Below are 22,572 nucleotides of genomic sequence, written 5' to 3'. Positions count from 1 at the left end.
TGACCAACTAGTCCACAACTCTGAACTGTCCTCATCACAGAAAAGATACAATAGCAGTTAACCCAAAAACTTCCCATGTGTCCTTTGTATTCCACAATTCCACATCTGGTGCCAATATTGCTCTAGTCAGTTGGGAAGAGACTGATACTTAAAAATTTCAAATCTTCTTTTGAGGCAGATCACTTGCTTTGTCCTTAACATCTACTTTTCCATAGCAATACCTTTTGGCTTTACACTAACTCAAGGTCCCTCACTATCACTGAGATCACAAAGAGTCCATACCTTTCTTCTTCAGGAATGCTCTTCTGGTTGCAAGAGGACTCTGGCGGACCCGTGGATTCTGTAAAAACTTCACTGCTGTCACAATCTGAGGAGGGTGGGAGGATTGGAGAGAAAGAAGAGAGAAAAGACCCAAGTTAGGAATGGTCAAAGCCCTGTTATACATTGTGCATTCTGTGCTGCAAGGTGAGGCACTGCATCCACCACAGGGAGAGGGGCTGGAGCCAACACCGACCCAACTTTCAGAACTGGTTCAAAGAGTCTCAGAGCCTGTGGCTCAAATCTAATCAGACAGCACAATTATGGTGTTTCAACCTAGAAGTTCTTGTTGAATTACTCTTGGAGCAGCTCAACCTGCACAAAAAAACTCCATTGAGATTCTCAGGGGTTTCTGTCATTTATATCGTGATCTTCTTACCTAGGTTGGCTACTACAGTTAAGGGCAACCCTGAGTCAATGCATGTGAAGAAGTAAGAGCTGGCTTACTGTAAGAATGCTTCCTTTCTATCTGACTTAAAGCTCCCTGGAAATTCTAAGAGATTAAGGCTTTTCCTGCCACCATTCTAATTTACTGAAAGCAATAAATAAACCTCGGCTTGAAAAGAAGCAGCTTCACATCTTTTGGATCCCGTAACAATAATATCAAAAAAAGTCACTTTTAGTGACATAAATGGGTAGATGAGTAATTAAAGTTCCACACCAGCAAAACCCACAGAGTACTTTTGTCTACAGATGGCCTTCTACACATCCTTCTTTAAGGTGACAGAGAACCTGAAACAGAGCACTTAGTCAAACAAAGGGTAAAGAGTGGGGTAATACCCAGTGCCATCATGACCAATGGCACAGAGTTTCACGTTTCCACTTAGTGCCAGTGAAAGGTATTTGGTTTTTTTCTTCAAATGGCAGTTCCACTTTCCACACACTCTGCTATACTGTTACACATGTTATTACATGTTGCTGCACCAGTGATTCATTCCACTTTTATATAAGGACATCTGTTCCAATTGTGGTGTCGGGAGGAATAATGTGTTAACAGCACTCAGGTGATGGACACATCCATGTGAACTAGTGCAAGGCATAACTCCCCTCCTCTAGAGCTGAAAATAACCACCCTAATGTGCTAGACCTACGTCAGGCAGGTCTTGAAGAGTTTATCTTAAAACACAGTATCTGGAATTCAGTTCCAAAAAGGTTTGCAAAACTTTCACAGCAGCAGAAGAAAGGAAAACACAGCAGCACTCCTGAAATCACTAAGTTTCACTTTGTGTTTGAATCAAACGCTTGGAATATGCATTTCTGGTCAGAGAGCAAAGTTCTGATGGGTTTAATGGCACTTTCAATGTACTCCTCAGTGCATTCCATCAATGTTTTTTTTCTTTTAAATTGCATCTCTTATTTCTTTAAATACATTAATCAGGCTAGTGTAGGCAAAACGGATCCATTGGACAATGCAATAAACATGAATTATCATCTATCCAACATGCATAATGGCTTAAAAATACATAATAGCAGGTGTAGTTTAAATGATTAGTTATTACACCTGTGGTGGGTCTGATTCAATTGGGGAAAATCATCTTTAATAGGTTAAAAGGTTTAGATCACCAGGCTTCCCTTAAAGTGGCTGTAGAGAGGGTATGATGGAGTACGCTGTCATTACTAATTCATTTAAGAAAAACATGGGGGATACAGCAAAGAACAGCATAAACGAGCGAATCCAATTTAAACATCAGGTAAAGCAGAAAACACCTTTTAAAAAAGCATGATAAATGAATTTGGGAGAGAGGTGGAATTGACAGATTTATTTTAACGGGAATTTGACAAAGTCCCAGCACACTTCCAAGTTGGGGGGATGAAACGAACGGGGTGGGTTTAATTCTTTTCCCTTTTCTTGTTTTCCTGCATTTTTTCCCCTTAAGTTTACATTCGGCAATTTTGAACCATAAAATACCAGAGCAAAACACCCCACATAAAGTACACTTGGGCTTCATTTATGTGCACTTGATCTGTCTCCAGCTGAAATGCAGGTGACAGGCAAATCACAGATTTAAACCGTGCTGATACTGCTGTGCCAGATGCAGAAATGTAAAGCACCCAAACTAATAACCTTAAGATAATATGCTGAATAAGAAAGATGCCCAAACGAGCAAACATGTGAACCTATCAACACCACTTCCCATCTAACAACAATAACTTGTGTCTTCAGAAACTCCTCAGCACTCCCCCCCACGCTGAGTGAGCCAGACACGAACGGCCTGCAGACCTGCAGTTCTGCAAGCTCTTATATTTAATTATCAATTTTTAAGCATTAAAAAAATACAACTGTAAGAAAAAAGCAGTATTTTTCATTATGCTGTTTCAGTCACAACCCTGTGAACATTTCATTGATTCTAACCCTTTATTAAAACTTATTTTTGCCTTGTAAAAATGTAAACATTTCAGTAGTAAATTTCGCTCCAAAATAAACTTCTCTTTTATCTCTCCCCTGCACCACTTCCTCCATTATTCACAACCTTTTTAATCTTAAAACAAAATAAAATTACAAGCAACAACAAACTCCATAAAAAAGAATCCTGGACATGTATTCCTCCTCCCAGTAATCCCATGTTTCTCATATTTGTGTTTGCATTTGCCTCTCAACATTCCTCCTATAGGCTGAGCTGAAACATCCTCACATTTATAATCCATCTTGTATACACGAGCAACTTACAAAGCAATTTTGGCCATGTCAAAATGCCAATATTTTCAACAAACACACACAAGAACTTCCCTACCTTCTATGGATCATTTTCTTTGCACAAACAAGGGCAACTGCAGTCCATAATTTAAACAACAGAAAAAGGAGGAGGAAGATGAGTCCTGTGTATAGCCAAAAAAATCATGTGGCAAATAGCACTCTGACTCAGCTGCTAACATTGTTCCATACTATTTCTGTAGCATTTGTAACACTTCTCCAAATTTTTATGGTATTAGGACACTGCCAAATAATGAGCATTGTATCACTGCTCTGAGGCTTGGATTGGCAGCACCCACCACCCAGCACACTGGCTGGCTCTGGGGGGTCAGGTACATATTTCTATTAAAGAAAGACACTTTGTATTTGGTTTTTAAAAGCCAGTCAATTCCATAAACTTGCTTTCCCACCACCACCTCTCCTGCAGTGACAGGATCCACAAAGACATCTTTCTGACTGAGTGGAGATGGGTGGAATCCTGCAGCAGGTCTTGTCCTGCAGTTTGATTTTCCAATTAAAAGATGAATGTCACTGTTCAGAGATTATATTTGCAACTGGCCAAATTACATCAATTCAGGCCAAATATTCTGCTTCAATGTCAAAGATATAAAACGGAGACAGGAACTTTATTGCAGATGTTGTGGGAGTGCAGCAGGCTGGCAAAATTCTGGGCCAGAGCACAGCACTTGGACGTTACAGCCAAGGTCCCTCATTCCTAATTTCCCTCCCTTTTGTGTTAATGGGGAAGATAAAGACAGCCTTCTTTCTTATTGTGCTCAAAGCTGCAGGGTTTCCAATAAAGCAATCTAAATGACTTTATCAGTTATTAGCATTAGAAAAATAAACCATGAAATTTAAAATACTGTGGCAAATGCCTATTTTCTACCATCTCAAAAAAAAAAAAAAAAAGGCCGACAAACAAAACCCAAATAACCAAACCCAATTAATTAACAGAAATGTAAAAGAAAATCATCAGACAAAAACCAAACAACCAAACCCAATCAGTTAACAAAAATGTAAAAGAAAATCATCATCAACAAAAGTTCCAGAGGATTTGCTCAGGGAGTTCCACGTGGAAAAGAGACTCCAAAGCCACCAGGAGTGCAGCCCGTAAGAGCTCTAATAGATTCCCTAATACTGGGAACCCTCTGTAGGTTATTACTAAACAGCATTTGTTGATAGACTGAGACTTTGAGATGACCTGTGATGTAAAGGTTGGGTCTGAATTATACGTTGCAAGGGATGGTATTTTGTCTTTCTGAGTGGATCTGTATCTGTTTAAATGCAACACTTCTTTTCATTAAGCAGAGGCGGCCCAGGCCATGAACTATGCACAGACAGTTTACATTACATGTGCGGAAGCAATCAACACTGGCAATATACATGACGTATGTAAAAGAAGTTGGAATTAATTTTTTTCCAGTGTATTAAAAAATAATAATATGGCAGTATCAACAAACACTCAACCTATTTCAGCCAGAGCAGAAGGCCACGGCTATAGGGCAAAAGGAACTGATCAATATATTAGCCTGCAGCAACACCCCCTCAGTGTACGGCTGTATGTTTGCAAGGCTCGGAAGATTAAATTGTCTGTGAAAGGTTTCTGCACTCCTACTCTAAAGGAGATACCCAGAATCCTGTTAACAAGCATCAGGCTAAAGCCAACTTACGTTTTAACAAGGGCTGACTTAAAAGCCTGGCACGGCGGTGAACAAGAAAACCCCTTCCAACAGAAACGCGGCATTTTAGTTAGAAATCAGTGCCCTGCCAGGACTAACTTGACAAATATGGTTATCGGTGGCACACGGAAATAGTTGCAAAGCAGCTGTTAATCAGGGAAACACATCATAGAACGCTGATGCCAGCACTCGGAAAAAATGCAAGGGGCTAATTATGAAGCCATATATCTCACTAAGGAGGCACCGCTCCCGCATCCCGGCAGCGCTCCCGCCCAGCCAGGCCTGGGACACCGCTCCAGCCTCCTCCTCCAGGACAAGCCTTGTCCCAGCTCAGCCACCTGCGCCCCAAAATTCCTGCACAATTTCACAGAAAGCGCTTGTTATTTGTAAAGGAATTATCTGCAGGTCAGTCAGGGGAGGGGGAACGTTTTAAAGCTCCTGTGATTTCACTGAGATTTATAGGAAAACATGCAGAACCCCAGGAATTATTTTGGTTGAGAGAGAACCTAGAAATCTACAGAACTTTGGAGGATCTCAAAGTTGGAAGGAGAAAAGTTTAAAAATGCAGTAACAACAATAGCAAAGCCCTCGTGTAAAACAGCAAGGGGGGGGAATACAATTTAAAGCAAGATTCACGGAAGGCAGGAGAGCAAGATTCACAGGAACAAAGGCGAGGAAGAAACGGGCTATGAACCATATTTGAGATGAAGAACCTGGAACTAAGAGAACATCGAGTAGCAGCCAAAACAAACCAAAACAACAAAAAAACCCAAAACAAAACAAAACAAAAAAACCCCCACCAAATAACAACAAAAAGATAAAAACCCGTGAAGATAAAAAGGGGTGCTGGGAACTCAGAGTCCGGATGACACGGAACTCAGCCGCCCACACGAAGGGTGAGGGAGCTGTTCCCAGCTGTGTCCCTGTCACGGGTCCTGCTCAGAAAAGGAGGCTCAGGGGGGACCTTATCACTCCAAACTACCCGTAAGGAGGTTGTACCCAGGTGGGATTCAGGCTCTCCTCCCAGGGAACAAGCAATAGGACAAGGGGAGGTAGTCTTAATCTGCGCCAGGGGAGATTTAGGTTGGACATTAGGGCGAATTTCCCCACAGAAGGGGGGACGAGACACTGGGACGGGCTGCGCAGGGCGGCGGTGGAGTCGCCATCCCTGGAGGTGTTTAAGGGAAGACTCAGGTGCCGCGGTCTGGTTGACGAGGCGGTGCTGGGTGATGGGGTCGGCCTCGGGTGATCTCAGAGGTGTTTTTTAGCGCGGTTGCGTGGATTCTGTGAGGGCGAACCCCGCGCTCCCTCAGCGCTCCCTCAGCGCTCCCGCGGGGCTCCCCCGGGCCGGGCCGCTCGCGGAGCCCGCGCGCCCCCTGGCGGCGCCGCCGCCGCCCCGCGCCCGCCGTTCAGAGCCCCCAAATTAAGTGTTTTCACTCAGTGGAAATGAAATGTTTTTGCAAGATGAAACAGAAAGAAAATTGAGGTTTTAGGTAATTACTAGTTGGCATTTACATATCACAGGCTGGTTCAACACCTATTCATTTTCCTCTTTTATTTTCAATTTTTTAAAATTGCTCATTAAAACGAACACATGACAGGGACGAGGGGGGGAAAAAAATTGCTCTTCCTCTTTTTCCTGAGGACTACAAAATCCAAATCTACTTTAAATACATTTATCTATAATTATCACATACAAAAAAGCCTCACTTAATTTACATGAATAGGGTGACCAAAAAAAAAAATTTAAAAAAAAAAATTATAAAAGCCAAGAAAAAAAAAAAACCATCTGAGCTGTCAGCGTGTTGTGCCTGCGGAGCGCCGGGGCCAGGCTGGAGCGAGCAGCGCTGGAGCAGCTGAGATTCCCGGTGTACTGCCATCCTAATCCCATCCATCCCACCCGCCGGCTCAGCTGGAGCACCGCTGCCTCCTTCCCCTTCAACATATTTTCCCCTCATTTCTTCTATTCCCACTACAAAGAAGTGACTCCACATAGTCCCTGTTCCCAACTTCTTTGTTCCAGAGCCACTCCACACTTCCTCCAGCTGCTCCCGAGGGTGTGACCTCTCCACCTCCTTCATTCACACAGAAGCAGCCTTTCCTCACATAACCTCACCATTTCCAGGGATCCTGGTCTGCAGCTCCAACCACACTTCCAGCTCGCTGGATTTCTCCATTCAGATTCCCTTTGTTCAGTTAAACACATCTGTCCTCTGCAAAGCCCTGAATTTTCCTGCACCCTTCAGCTTTTTTTAATTTTAACCTTGTGAAAGTCTTGTTTAACCCCACAACGCATTGCAGGATACCATTTGTATGAAAAATGCTATATAAAATAAAGTTTTATTGTATCATATGTTAAGGGCATAAAACATCCCGGATAGAAGAGTACAGGAGCTGACATGATAGACTAATATATTTTAAGGTCTATTGTGTAAATATGTATTTAGGGAATTCTAAAGCATGGTATTATTGACCCAAGTCTCTCTTAAAACACATTGATATATGGAGTAAAAGCCCTTATGAAAAGTAGCAACTTCGTCTGTGTAGTAGTCACCTTTCAAAGTGAAATATCTCTGTCATCTCCAGTTTTTTATAATTCCATTGAAAACACATCTTGACAAAATTCCTGTCTTTTCAAGAGGAATAATATTCAAGTTAAACTTACACGCACAAAACTAAAAAGAACCAGAAACTTTCACACATCCATTAAAAGAAATGTAAAACAACTATTTTTATTTGCAGAGAAAATGTGCTAGCTATGTCTTTTTTTTTTATTTCAGAAAGAAATACACCTCCAAATGAGACTTCATAACATCAGGTTTAACACAATAAAAACTGTTAGGGGGAAGTGATAAATGCTGGAAAAACGTCTTATAAGAAATATGAGCAGAAGAGCAAACTAAATGTATTAAACTGATAATGCAGCCGTAATAAATTTAACCAGTGAGCAGCACGAACCTTTTTTCTAGAGTTCAAACATTTTAACTTTTTATTGAAATCATCTCACTTTCAGAGGGAAAATAAAATTTAAAAATCTCCCTTTTGCACTACTGCCTAAACTGAAGTTGCAGTCCCGGTACCACCAAAGAAGGAATTGCAGAGGGATGAGCAGGGTGGGGGTGTGGGGGGATAACTCCTGCAATCCAACTGGCAGCAAATTATTTGAAGTTCTGTTAACACAAAAATGGCAATAACCTCTGTGCTGAACGCAGGGGAGATCCCTGTGGATAATCCATGGACCAGCAGGTCAGCTCTCCTGCTCCAGGTAAGGAATCTGGCCCCCAGGTGGGTGAAGCCAACGTGCCATGACCAAACTGATTCCACGGGATCCAAGAAAGATGCCAGAGGGAAGGTCAAAGCTCAAAACTTCGTAAAGAGAACCTGATTTTTGTAACTTTTCGTGACCCAATTTACACATCTTGCTTCTCCCTTCTTGCAGGAGGAAGCTCAGGGATATCACTGGGGCTCTGTGCAGTAAAATTAACGCAAGTGTCAAGCTGCTGAGCTGAATCACCCCACAGGAATGTCATGACTCAGTGTCCAAGATGCTCACTACAGCAGAACTCACATCAGTGCCTGGCTCCACAGCTCCACAAATGCATGATCCAGCTGCCAGGGGAGCAGCACCTCCAGCCTCACCTTTCTCCCTCCTCTCTCCATGTCACCATCAAGGCAGAGCTCAGATACAACAGCTCTCAAAAGAAATCCCTTCTACCCCATTACCTTCACATGTGTAGAACGTAAAAAACAACAAAGCTGTAATTTATTACATTTTCATTCTTTTAACTACAGGGCAGGCAAGGACTGCTGGGGGTTCATTCACATGCCAGGGAGCTGGAGGATGAGGTAAGGGTAGGAAGTCCATGTCACACCTAACAACTGTGCCTCAGTACTTAAAATCACTACTGAATGGGAGACTGCAGAAGGCTGAATCAATCAGAGATGCACCAGAACAGGATCACTGTTCACACTTAGATTCCTCTAATTCCACAGTCAAGGGATTGGAAAATACTTATGATACAAAGGTTTAAATTTAGTGCAAGGGGATAAAAAGCAGAACCCATCTGTGGAAGATGCTATAAAGATATTTTAGACTGAAAAGACTCAAATGGACAAGTAAACCAAGTGAGTTCATTCCACGAACCTGCGATTTCAAGAACCCCATTTCACAGAATTTTTAACCCATGGGAAATGTGGATTAGAAAATGAGCGTTTTCCTTTCAGCAATAAAGCCCCCCAAAAATTAGGAGTGAATTCACAGGGTTACAATGGTTTTATGATAGAGTAAATAAGGAGATACTGGAGGAAACTATTTGGATCACCAGATTCTAAGAAACAAAAGGTTTCTTGTTGGAAACACGAAAGAAGCTGGAAATTGTGACAGATGCACAATAAATCATGCAAACCACAGCAGTTGGGAAGAAATAGCAAAAGCAGAAGAACTTAAAACACTGGAAGACCTTTTTGTAAATTTAGTATTTTACTTAGAGCTCTTTGGGACCAGACTGGTCCTTTTACTCTGCATTTGCACAGTGCCTGCTGCTGGTCTGCCATCAGCCTCCTCGACATTTATTACAACACAAATAATAATAAAGGCTGAGCAGACCATGCACTTTGTTCCTGCTGTTAATTGCCCCATTAAGGGAAAAACGAAGTAAGGGGCAAGAAACCTGATTGGCCAGAGCTGCTTTGTCTGTGGGGACTGCAAGTGGAATAATTTTATAGATCCGAAAGCAGCTGCGCCCCTTGCCTTTGTCCAGTTCCCAGCAGAAAGGAGCTCACACCACACAATTCCCCCCTCAGAGGGAGGAACTTGCATGCCCAGCCTCAAAAGCAACTCAGCTTCCCTGTCAACTCTCAGGATGCTTCCTCTGTAACAGGAGAGAAACAGTAAAAAGGCAAAACACGAGGAACATTTCCACAGTAGCTGCCCAGGCCATCAATACCCTGCAAACAACGGGTCCACTTCATTTTCCCCTGCAGTCAGTTTGGTGCTTTTCGTGGATGTTACGGTCACTACTTAAAGAAACAAAGCATAGGGGTGCCAGGACAAATTCAGGATGCTGCTCAACCAGTACAGCACTGCATGCCCCAAAAAAATCCTGTGCACTCATCACCACCTCCTCTCCCTTGAAACACTTGAGGAAGATGCCACCACCCTAAACCGAGTTACGACGTCCAAGAGAATTAGTTCTACAGAGAATTAAACTGACACCAGGGTGCTTCTCCCTAATTCCTACACAGAAATTTAGGTCCGAAGTAGGAAGGTCTAAAAAAACCAGAGAAGGTTCAAAATGGCACTTCTGCTGTTTTTTTATTTTCCTTAAACCTTGGCACAGCCAGCACATGTCAGGGACTATTATAATTATACTCTTTACGTGCTGAAAAATTAATAAACAATTACTCACTTCGGGGGAAAAAAAAAAAGAAAGCAGCCATTTCCTTGACAAATGCTGCAGAAAGCATCAACAATCTCTCTGAAATCTGGGTCCACAGCAGGGAATTAACACCAAGGGAAGAATGGCCACGGCTGCTGCCGAGAGCTGGCACGACTGGAAACCTGAGGCTGTAATTCAGTTTTCTCAGGAGTCTGCACCTGATCCAGAGGAGCTACAAAGCATTTTTATATCTTTGTAACGGAAAAAAAAAAGTAGATTCAGTCTTTAATGCTGCTTTGGCCCAAGTAGAGGCTGGTCAATCAATTCCTATTAAGCCACAAGGTCCAAAATTGGGGTGTTTGAGATGCACTGGAATCAATCCTGCTAGGCCAGAAAGGGCTTCCACGCTGCCTTCGTGGCTGCAAACTCAGGGTTACCTCTGCTGTGGCAGGAAGTCAAGCTCACCTTTCCAGGAAACAGTGAGAAAGATAAAAAATACACATTTTCCTGACCAAGTGAATGAGACAGCAAAAATAGGGGGCCTTGAGAAATTCTCACACAAATTTATTTGCAGCCTAAATTTTGATTAAAATCTGCCATTCGGCAGGTTCTTCTCTAAAATACTGGCCAGTTCTATATTAACTTCCTTGAGAATACAGAGGGAACTCGTGTGCACCTGCACTGAAAGGCTTCCAATATTCTTAAAAAAAAATTAAATAAAGCTAAATAAATGCTGCATATCCCTTTTTAAGCAGCCCCACTCTAAGGTGGTTTTCTCCCCACCTTAAATCAATGGTAACCCAATTGCAATGCCTTGCAGCTCTGTCTGAGAACTAGAGGGGAGATCAACGCTTTTTATCTTAAGGATTATGGATCACTCCTGGGCTGACTAACACACCCAGCAGCCCATTAGAACCACCACGAAGGGCACCCTTCCCTCCCACCCCTCTGACTTGAGAAAGCAGCATATAAAACTTCACCCCTCCACGTTGCAGCTCTTGGCCTGCCTGCCTTGTTTCATACTCTAAACACACCAAGATTTATTAACCTTTACAGTAAAAACAAATAAAATGATGATGGAGTAAAACCACAGTGATGTAAGGGCTGCAGCTCGCACCGTTTATCTGGGGAAATCCAATTAGTGCTCAAGTGGCAGAGATACCTGGAAAAGTGCTCACAATCAAATCAAAAAAAGATACAAAAACATTAACCTGATGGCTAAAAACTCCACATTTAAACATTTAAAGTAATAAAGGTGCTTTTATTGAGTATTTTCTATATTTCATTAGGTCCCAAATTGATGAGGAGACCTAGAGATGCATTTCCTGGGCTTTTGGATTCTTGGACCAAAAGCTTGACTTTGTTGTTGTTGTTGTTGAAAGACACAAAGAGTGTTTCTTGCTAGAATGGCAAAACTTCCTTCTGCAGTAGCAACTACAGCACCGACTGCACATGCAGGAAATGCTGGGAAGCTCATGAAGATATTCTTTGATGTGACACATTCATCCTGTGCTCACCATGACGTGGGCAGAAATGTTGTTTGAATTATTTCTGCACATCAGGGTATCTGGATTTACCAGAAATTCTCTCAAAGCCATGGCCTCATGTGTCCCTTGGCTGGGAAAGGAGCCACGTTGGTGAGATGGTTGCTGGAAAGACAAGGACCCACTGCACACCCTGGCTCAGAAAAGATGGGAACTGAATAAATAATGAGATCAGTCCAACCCTCAGCAGTAGGACCCTCAGATTAGGTCTGATGACAAGACTTACAGAAAAAGCACCCAGCACAACGTCCCTGCTCTGTCCTTCTGAACGCTGTGACTGCTGCTTTTTGTCAGCATTAAATTCACTTTAATTTATTAAAAGAGGAATCGGGACAGAGTCACTGTCAATGAACAGGAGAGCAAACTTCTGTTTGAGTAACAATCTCTCTAAAAGCACAGAACAGGAGACAATAATACTTCATAATTTTGAGAACATCTAATAGAACCTTTCCCCCCTGGTTTGCTTATAGGTTACACTTGCCCCCAGTCCCCACTCCTCATGCTGCTCTCAGCCTGTACCCAGAGGGGTTGAATGCACACATTCAGAATAGACTGCAGTAAATGCAATATAAAATGCATTTAAATTCCATCCCCAGGTGAGTTAAAAGAAGCAAACTTCCTCGAACTATAGAGAAAAATAAGCTTTATTTTGTATTTTTCCATCTGTTTTTAAAGGTTCAAAAGTCTTTACTACATCTCCAGGGAGAAAATTTCATGGCAGATCACCGTCAGGATTTTTACTTAATGCTAACCCTTAACTTCCTTTTTTTTTTTTTTGTAATATGAATCCACTGCTCAGAAATAAATTTAAGACTTAAGAATATCATATGAACAGCTTGGACTGTACTGGGTACTAGAAAAAGAGTTATTTCCCGACTTTTCTGTTTCACTGGGCTGCTACTCACACTCACATGCTCTGAACTGGCCCTATGTGTGGTATTCCCCTTCTGCAGAGAATATTCATGAATTAGCTTTCAGATGCCAAGGACTGCAACTTGTCTTCAGGGAGCAATTTCTACGTCTCTTGAACTCTTGTGCTTGGTAAAATTACGAAAGAGGAATGTCACACCTGGAATTTGCACGCTGAGATATAAAGTGTTTAAAATAAAAAAATTAAGCAAAAAAAATCCTGCTATCGAGCAGGTTCAACACAGCAACGTTTAGATTCCCTTCCTCTCCATCCCCTGTAACCAAGAGGGATGAGCACAGGGTAAGAATCAGTGGTGAGAGACCTCCTGCTCATGTCTGGAGTATAAAGAGTCCTGGTTTATTATTCTGCATTTGCATGTGGCAGCAAATGTGTAAATGTTTTAATAATACAAAAATCCCAATAGAGTGGAGGAGGAGAATATGAAAGAAAGAAATACAAGGACATTTACTTTCTTGAGAGTGAGATAGAAAGGAAAAGAGAGAAGGAAGATGACACGATAAGGGACAAAGCTTTCTGGGGTATATCTGGAAAAAGCTAAAAGAGGAATCATTAGGAAGCCCATAGTGCATCTCCAGTGATACAGTGCGGATCAATTCATTTAACACTGCCCTGTACATTTACAGAAAAGTACTTTTGATATAATAAAGGCTCATAAACACACAGAAATTGGGTTAGACCTGTTTCGAATTCCTGCCAAACAATGGTTCAGAAAAATGAAGCTCTATTTTAATTAGCTCGACTCAAGAGTGATTTGATAACAGCAGATGCTGTCTGGATGCTTTCAGCTTGATGGGCTCCACATACATGAACTTAAGAGTGGCTTTGATGCAATTAGGTATCTCTCTCTCCTGTAACATGTGTTCAGCTGAACCAAGGCCTTGTGTCTCTTTAACATCTTGAACTACAAGGGTATTGACACTCCTCCTTGTTCTTCTCCAAATGAGTGGAGCTAAAGAAAAGCAGCTCATTTGGGGCTTACCCACCCAGCTCCAACACAACTTGAGGACAGAGAGGAACAGGCACCAGTGCAGTGCCCACAACACAATATTAAGGTCTGCTTCCACTACAAACCACATTTCCTGGCATGTCATGTTCACAGGTTTGGTTAGTCCCAGTCAAAAAACTGCCCTGTCCACTGCTGCTTCAACTCATGCCACTTTCTGTAAAAACAAGAGGCATTCAGTAATATTTCCATACATCCCTCTCAATCCTATATTCCCAGAAGCTCCTCCATACACTCACTGTTCCACTGGAGGAGCTTCCATTCGGTCATGGTATGGCTCTCACACCATTTCCTTTCAGAGACAATTTCTTCTATTCCTGGGAATATTCATGCACTGACATCTTAGAGATCCCTTTGCCTTTCTGGGAGGGATGCACTCACCTCACTGTGCAGCCAGAAAGCACAGGCATTTGCTAAAGGACACATGCAACATAGGAGCTGTTTAATGCATCAGGGACAAGGCTAATAGGAGGTCTTGATTTGTTAATTATCTGTCAGTTTGTCACAGCTGGGCTGCAAGGAGTGGGTGAGGGGGAATCTTTCTGCTTGGTTCTTTCTCTAAATGCTGAATTAGGCTGTCAAAACCTTCATCCCACCACAAGAGGCTGTGAAAAGAAGAGCCAGACTATCCTTTTCTTCCTCCTTTTCCCAGCAGGATATGCTGCTTCAGATGTCCTACTCTCCCACCATGCCTGCAGAAATGTATATGGCATCTATAAAGTGACCTTCACACCACCACACCATGCCCAATTTAGTCAAGGGACGTGAGCAGACCTGAGCAGGATAAATCAGAGAGGAAATCCCAGTGCCAGGGGAGCACACAGGAGACATTTAATCTGTAAGGAGCCCTGAAGTTGCTCTCCCTGCTTGAATCAGCAATTTCCAAGCAGGGTTTTGGCCCCTGTGAGAGCAGGCAGAGAGATGCAAATGGAGTTACAGAGATAAAAAGGTGGAGTAGCTTCAAGATTCCCCCTTCCTTCTCACATCTCCGTCCCACATAATCCTCTAAATTCAGGCTGTGAAAAGGAATAATGCCTGGAATACCCCCCCAGAGACAAAGCCAGAAAAGCAGAAAGCAGGCTGTGACACAGCACCAGAATTTACCATAAATGCTTCTGCCTCCTCAATCCAGCTAAACGTGGCCGTTAAGCCATGGGAGCCCTGGGAGATCCCCACCCACTCCTCTGTTTTCCCTGCAGGCCACATCCAGAGCATCCCATCCCTCCAGTCCTCTCCTCAACAGGCCCTGGATTATGAAAAATCCCCTGCAGGAGCTTCCCACATCCAACAGACACACCCCTTCCTACCACCAGCGACGCTGCGCCCTTCCAAGTGTGGGAGGCTCGGGATTTATTCCCTGTGCACGGGGGCACTGCCTGCTCCAGGTGGGAAAAGTGAGGGATCAGAGCTATAAACTCACCTGAACTGGAAAAAACGACCATGAGAATTCATCACAACCGTTAAAAAAGGTGTCTCAAGGTAAGAGTTGTGTGTTTTACACTCAGGACAGCCAAGGAGCACACACACACGGTCAGCACACAAGTCATATTCTCTGAGCAGTTTTCCTCAGTGGACCATCTCTTCCAATAGTTAAACAAAACTGGTGCTTTTCATCTTTTGATCCAGCATCCTTAAAACCAACATTTCATTTTCTGGTGTGATCCACCCATACAGCACTCCAGCAGTAAGGGCAGAACAAGACCTACAGTTTCCTCGTCTGATTGTTTAGTCCTGAGCACAAAAACTAATGATATGTTTTGCACAGCAAGTCATACCTTCCCCAGCTGGGCTCTACTGAGAAATCCACTGAGGACAAAACAACTGCCTCTATCTTCCATCAGGTGAAGTTAATAAATCCATTTGGGGCAATATTTGCAGAGCTTGTCCCTGGAAAATAAAATTTGCTAAAGCATTGCTTCTCAAACTTTCTGCAAGCCTGACTCCCTTTTCCACTCATCTGTTGTGGTGGCTCATCCCACATTCCTCAGCTGAGGTGGCAGCAAGTTCCTCAAGGAAAATGAGAGTTACTGGAATAAATGCTACCTCTTCAAACCAGGAGGAACAGAGCTCCTTAGAGCAATTACAGGTAGAAAGCTGTTTACTGGCGAGTGACTTTGTGACTTCCTTTGAAGCCTTCTGCACCCCTTTGGGGTTCTAACCTGAGTTTGAGAAATACTGCTTTAAGGAACTTCACTATAAAGAGACATGGCACTGGTGACGACAATGTGGTGGCACAGTATTGTTCCCCACACCTACAGAAGAGTTTCAGGAGCATTTTCCCAGCAGGTCCTGGTGGCCTCAGCCCCTCTGCCTCCAGCAGCTCTGCCCCACGGTGATCCAGACTCCTGGGAGTTGGGATGATGCTGGAGATAACGACCCAGCATCGATAATACAACCAATGCAGCAGTCAGCACTAATTATCCCAAACTACTATAGGGCAAGGCCTGTGTCTCTTGAAACATCTGCCTCTCAATCTTCTGGTCTTTAATAAAATCACCCTCCCAGCCATAGGGTGTAACTGGAATTGTACATACCCATGTGCATGCAAAAACAGAAATGCACAAGGAGAGATTCAGGTCCTCATTAAAAAATGGAATAAATAAGAATTCACCAAGGAATTCTGCCAGAGTCTGATTTCCAGATCTGGTTCTGCTGCATTCTTGCCCACAGCCTGCAGAGCTCTGGGTGCCTCCCTATCCTTCTCCAGCTGCACCATCCTCTTCAAATTCAGACTTCTTGCACCTATAATTACTAGGTGCCCTGTGCCAGGCTCCTTTAATTAACCAACCCAACTCTTCTCCCTTTGGGATCAGACTAAGCTCTTTTTTATTAGTTCCATCATTAGCTCCATCAGTATCTAGGCCTAAGCAGGATACCTAATACCACTCCACGAGTGGGGCTGTAGGGTGCAAATGACCTCCAAAGCACCTGCCTGCAGCAGAGGCAAGGAAAGCAAGGCTGTGCAGCGAGGAGAAATGGCATGAGGGGTGGAAACACCACCTTTCAAATTTAATTACATCAGCAAAAACAACACAGCTCGAAATCCTCAGGAAAATGCCTTGTGTGAGGGGACATTCATGTGGGAACAGTGCTGAAGGTGGTTCAATCCAAAGAGGGGCAAAACCAGAATAAACCCCCTTATTTGTCACTACACCAGAGCCAACCTCGTGATTTTCAGGGCTCCAAGAAAGCGCCAGGCATTCCTGGAGAGCACTATTTCCTCAAGCCTCCCTCTCTCCAACTGACAGTCTTACCAGCTGCCACTCTCTGAAGCTGTTTCACCCAATTTCCACGCAGCCCACACGGAGAAAACAAACGTCCAACTGCCCCCTGGCCCATGAGATATTCTACATGGACGTGTTCATGCACGTGGTGGAGACAGAACGGGAGGTGGGAAGCAGCAGAGCCGGGTAATGCCCTGGGATTTCTCAGGACAGGCGGTCACTCCAGTCGCACAGCCCGACTTCCCCAGAGAGTTTTCTCAAGGAGAAACCAGCCATCGATCCTGGGACACACAACTTCCAGGACCGTTCCTTATCTCTGAGCAGCTTCTGCCACGAATTCCTGAATGCGCTTTAATGTTTAAATTATTAAATGCATTAATGTATTTACATTATTCAAGTCTTATGTGCATTTTTCTAAGATAATTTATGTATAAGAGCTTGAATGTCCATGACTGTTAATGTCTACAACCCTTCCTGTTCATTATTGATTCTGGAAGGGAAAAAAAAAGGCAGTGTTTTAATGCCTTATTTTTAATGTATTAAGAGTCTGAATAAGTGCATTCTCTTTTTTCTTTTGTAATTTCATAATTTAAGTAGTGCATTTATTAAACTGACACAGTATGAATTGTGGTGAAGTCTGGCACAGGTCCATGCTGCCAACGCAGCCCAACCGACCATCACGCTGCTCTGCAAATCAAGCACAAGCTCAGCTCCTCGTACTCCAGCTTCCACTCCCTACCCAAAATCAGAAGGGACACAAACTACAAAGTCTTTTAAAAACACATTTCTTTGCTATTTACATGACTTTTCTCTGGCGTTCCCGTTTTAAATCGTTGTGAATTTTTTTTGATGCTATTGATGAACTGTTTGAATGCAAACCTGATTTTTCAATGAGCTCTGACACACATACTACAGTTTAAAAATGTCTATGGTACCTTTTAAGCGCTGTAGCTCCCAAGCTCTTCTAAAACCTAAATAGAATATAATTTTGGTGTTCCTACACCACAGTTGTTGCATCATAAATCCAAAAATTTGCTCCCGGCTTAATGTCCACAGACAAATTACACAGAGAAATCAGGTCAGCTGCACTGCTGAACCACAGTCACTTCCAGAGCAGAATGTAGAGCCATTCAGCAATAGCTGCCCATCCTGCATGGCAGTTTGGGACACGAATGCTATTACAGGCAACAGAAACTGCAAAAAAAAAAAAAATCAGCTCACACACAACAGAGCTACCTCTGCTCACTCCACCCACACTCAAACGGTGTGTATGGACATGCACTTTATATATAAATTATGTGTAAATGCCTTGGATGTTAATAGCCAAAAATACTACTTCCCAAGTCCAGTTTTAACTGCCAGACAAATCCACCTCCAGCCGAGCCTGCACAGAGCAACAGTGACACCCGATGGCTTTGAGCTTAACCTTGGGACACGATTCCCCGGGAGCAGAATCCAGGGGCTCCGCTCCCTCCGCCAGTGTGGTGGCCCCGACTCCAATCACATATCAGAGCAACTCATCAAGGAGCTGAGCTGCAGAGAGATAAAACTTGCTGTACGTAGGCACTGCATGTAATTAAGAGTGTGCATAAGTTTCACAGTGCATTCTGCATAATTACAGCCCTGCCTGGCACCGCTGCCAGCGCGAGCATGAACACACACGCACACACATAATGTATGCACAATATTGTGCATATGGACTTGGGAAAAGGCAGGGAACAGGGAAAGTTGCTGGCTGTTGTTTTAAGAGCTGACTCTGCCATTTCTAAGGTTAAGTTTGTGTTTTTTTGCTACTCATTACCATTCTTTAACTGTTACAATTTATATCAGCATATAATGTTAAATAATTACAGGGAGCGGAGCTCACTCTAGCGAGGATATAAATGCGCTGTGGGATTCTACAGATTTAAACAAATAACACTCACAGCAGGGGGTGAGCAGATGAATTAGCATTAATATCCTGCCTGGGAGATCCCAGTGCAGTGTTATGGCTTAAATACAGATCTTTTCTGTAACAGTCAATATGACAGCTACCAGCAATACAGCCCGGCACATCCAGCAGTCAATACAGAGCTGCAGCTGAAAGAATGCCCTCGTAACAATCCATACAGCAGCCAGTTAAAATAAATAACTTCCCTTTAACAGTCTATATCGCAGCCAACTGCATTAAAACCTTCCCTTTTAAGGTCTATACAATAGTCAGCTAAATGGAAAAATTGGCATCCTTCTTGGCAGCTCCAGAGGAAAGTCAGGCACCGAACGGGCGAGAGGCTGAACTCTCCTCTCGTCTCTTGGGGGAGAGGAGGGTCCCTCCACATCATGCTGGGGGATCCTGCTCTGCTCTACCACAGGAAGGACAATTTAAGCCTCCAAAGCCATCACTTCACTATCTTTCATAAGCAGTTACATTCACTTTAAAAAAAAATAAAGATAAAAACCTATTTCTTTCCCGACTGGAGTAAGGAATCAGGCAGAGCACAGCTGTCCAGCAGTAGCCAGCACACAGATCCATATTTCCTCAGAGTAGAGGCAATGTGCCTTTTCCAGCACTTTTACCACTGGAGAGATGCCCCATCTCAGGCTAAAAGCAGAACCCGGACTTGAACCCTCTGTTTTAAATCAGCAGCTGCTTTTTCATTCTCTAACAAGAAGCAACAGGCTGAGGTAGGCTGGGAATCTGCCTCCCTTGGACCAGAGCACAGCACTTCATTGTGCAACAGCAGTTGCAACAGAGCAGAACATAAATCACAACAGAAATGGTTACAAAGCACCCAAATTCTGAGAAATGAACTGGAGGAAAATCCATGACCACAGTGAATTCTGTCACCAGGTCCCTACGTACACTTTTCCATCTCGGGTCCCATCCTGTCACACGCACACAGATTTTATGCTGGTGCCCCTCTGTTCTGCTGGGAGGGAGTAGCTGTAAATTCTCACTGCGAATTAACTGACCTGCAAAACAAACCTGTAGAACTTCAACAAATTACAACAACACTTCTGGAGGCAAATTAGAAAGTAAAACACACAAAAAAATCTCATAAAGCACTTAATACTGAGCTTAGAGTTTACAAACTGCTGTACAAGCAGTAATAAATCTCTAGAAAATTAAATGTGTAGATATTTTCATATTTTCCATACTGCTACGGGATTTTATTGATAGGGAATTCTGCCATTAAAATAATACATTTGCTAGCTTCTTATAAAAGAAAGAAGATAGATGACAATTTTGTTAGAAATTGAAATGATAAAGCAGGAATGGCATTTATTCTTTAAAACTCCACAAATTAAAAACATCTGCCTGCTTTCTTTTTAAGAAACCTGTCCCTTTGGGTATATATTAAAAAACATAAACATAAACCAGGGGCCTACAATCCCACCAGATGTTTGGCACCTGGAGCCTTTTCAATTAATTGATCGAGAAAATAAATATTTTTTCAGGTAACAGGAAAAAATTATCTCTAAAATCTTTCGCACTGTCTATGTTTTAATTTATTTTACCTCAGATTCTAAGGGAAGGCTGCAGCTACAAACACATTCCAGCTTATAGCCTCCCAAATTAAAAATAAATACACACCACCCCTGCTCCAGAAGTCATGGTTTGAAGCTTTGAGCATATTTTGCAAAATGACAGTTATTAAAAACAACAAACATGCATCACTGTGAGTCATCTGGTTTCCAACTTCTGAGTCAAAAGGGGCTGATTCCACACAAACTGAAACCTGGCTCTGCGACGAGTCGCATGTTTAACGATTGGTATCTCTGCACCACAGCTTCAGAACAGGATGTGGAAGGAGAGAATGAAGAGGAGATGGGAGAAAGGGGAGGGGAGGGGAAGGGAAAAAACACTTTTTACTGGTCCCAGTGTCACTGCAAATAAAGACCATGTCAAGATTTAAACCATAATAATGGAAAGGCTATAAGGTCCCTGCTATAATGTTTCCTCTGATATTCCCTTTCATAAATGCTCTCTTTATGCTGCATGCTTTGCAATAATACATGTAATGTTTGTGAACCAGCCCCGCTGGGGAGGCTGCAGCATATGAAGCCTCACAGAACACACATTAGGAGCCAGGCAGTTCATTTAGCAGTTCCCCAGCTTTGGCTCTCCCATCTTCTTCAGGAGAATGCAACAAACCTGAGGAGACAAGTCACCTAAAGCAACCTCCAAATCTGTTTAGCTGGGAACAGATCTGTGTGTCCCAACACACGGACAAACAACTGCCTCTTCCTCCAATGCAACACCTTTCTGGGTGAGATTAAAAGCCTCTTCCCAGATCCTTCAAGTACAAGCAAGAACCCTGAACTCTTTACAGGGATCAGGGATCCATGGCATCCCGAGCTTCCTCTTGGCAGAGACAAGGAAGAACCCTTTCACTGCAGGGAGCTCAGCTCTGCCTTCCCACAAGGAATGGCCTTCAGCAGCCTGAGGCACCTGCACACCTGGCAAGGGAAGCACAGGGAACACCAGCACCTCCATAAGAATTCAGACTGGAACCCCACGAGCTGCCAGTCCTGAATTTCCCAAGTGACCTGACACCACTGCTCTGAGGCCTACGGGGTGCCTGGCAGCTGAGCACTGGACTGGAAACCGAGTCCATCTCTATGGAATTGTGGCAACCTGATGTTGAAAAGGGGGTTTTCAAAAATCCAGTGTCAGGGGGGTGGGGGGCAGGGGCAGGCTCATCTCAGCCCTGCCTGTGATTCTCAATCACTGCACAGAAAGTATTTATATCCTGTTGGCAGCATGTGCAACCAACGCGACTCCCCGTGTCAGAGCTGTCAATTATGGGCTTGACTTATGAGGAAAGATTAAATGAGCTAAATATGTAGAGCTTGGCTGAGAGACCGGGGTGGGGGTGGGGGGAAGGAGAAATGATGTGATAACTGTCTGCAAACATCTGAAGGGTGCAGATGCTTAAGGAGGAAAGGAATCAGTTAGGGTGGCACACAAAACAAACAGCAGAGGAAAGCTGGAGGGGAGACACAGGAGATTCTCACTCTATGGCAGGGAAGCTCCATTCCAGCAAGAGGTACTCTGCTGTGGGACTGTATCCCATGGAACACCATCACTCAGCCCATTCAGATGCTTGAGAAAACACCAGCACATTGATAGCAGAGGAAAATCCTGCTCTGACCAGCAGATGAAAGAGATAATGTAAAGAAGTGGGACATATTGGGAGAGTGGCTGATGATGTGAAGCTCTCTTGCTTCTCTCCAGCTGTAAAATCACTCTGCTACAAAGCCACACATATTTGCGGTGTTACTTTTCCAGAAAGGTGACTGTCAAGTAGCAGTGGTGTGTTATGGGATCCCAGCTGGGAAGAGGACATGGTCTGTACAGTGGTAACAAGAAGAGCTATGTAAAAGTGCACACAACACCAAAACAAACACCAAACACCAAAACCCTCCAGAACTATGAAGCTGTTTACATCTGCAATGTGACATATGGAGAAATCCAAGAAACATGAAATGCAAAGAAAGTCCCTTCTCCAGTAAGTTGGTTCTGAAGGTGTTGGCATCAGAGGTTTCTAAGGGATGTATTTCTGTTCATCAAGTTTGGGGAATATTCTTCCAAGCTGTTGAATAAGCCATTCTGCCTTTTGTGCCCCTGCTGCCTCACTTTTTAACGGGATGAACATATCTGAGGCACAACAAAGATGCCACAGACATTGCAAATGTTTTCTTTTGGCATGATCTCCCAGGTAAAAAGCAAGAGGAAGCCAAGAAGTGAAGAACAGTTATCCCAGGTAGGCAGTTCTAATCCTGTAAGGATCACAAGCTGTCAGTAATTGCAGTAACAATG

General features: G+C 43.3%; 1 protein-coding gene across 1 annotated transcript in view; it reads right to left on the bottom strand.

The window, feature by feature from the left end:
* The window catches only part of PEX14 (peroxisomal biogenesis factor 14), a 71,554-nt gene that overhangs the window by 37,388 nt on the left and 11,594 nt on the right, over positions 1 to 22,572 (bottom strand). The window contains exon 3 of the mRNA XM_027658005.1: positions 283 to 367. Within this exon, the coding sequence (XP_027513806.1) occupies positions 283 to 367 (85 nt within the window). The remainder of the gene's footprint in view (positions 1 to 282; positions 368 to 22,572) is intronic.

The sequence above is a fragment of the Corapipo altera genome, unplaced genomic scaffold, assembly GCF_003945725.1.
Source record: "Corapipo altera isolate COAL_440 unplaced genomic scaffold, ASM394572v1 301, whole genome shotgun sequence".
Lineage (NCBI taxonomy): Eukaryota > Metazoa > Chordata > Aves > Passeriformes > Pipridae > Corapipo > Corapipo altera.
The sequence above is the reverse complement of the archived record's forward strand: the minus strand, read 5'-3'. Positions and strand labels throughout refer to the sequence as shown.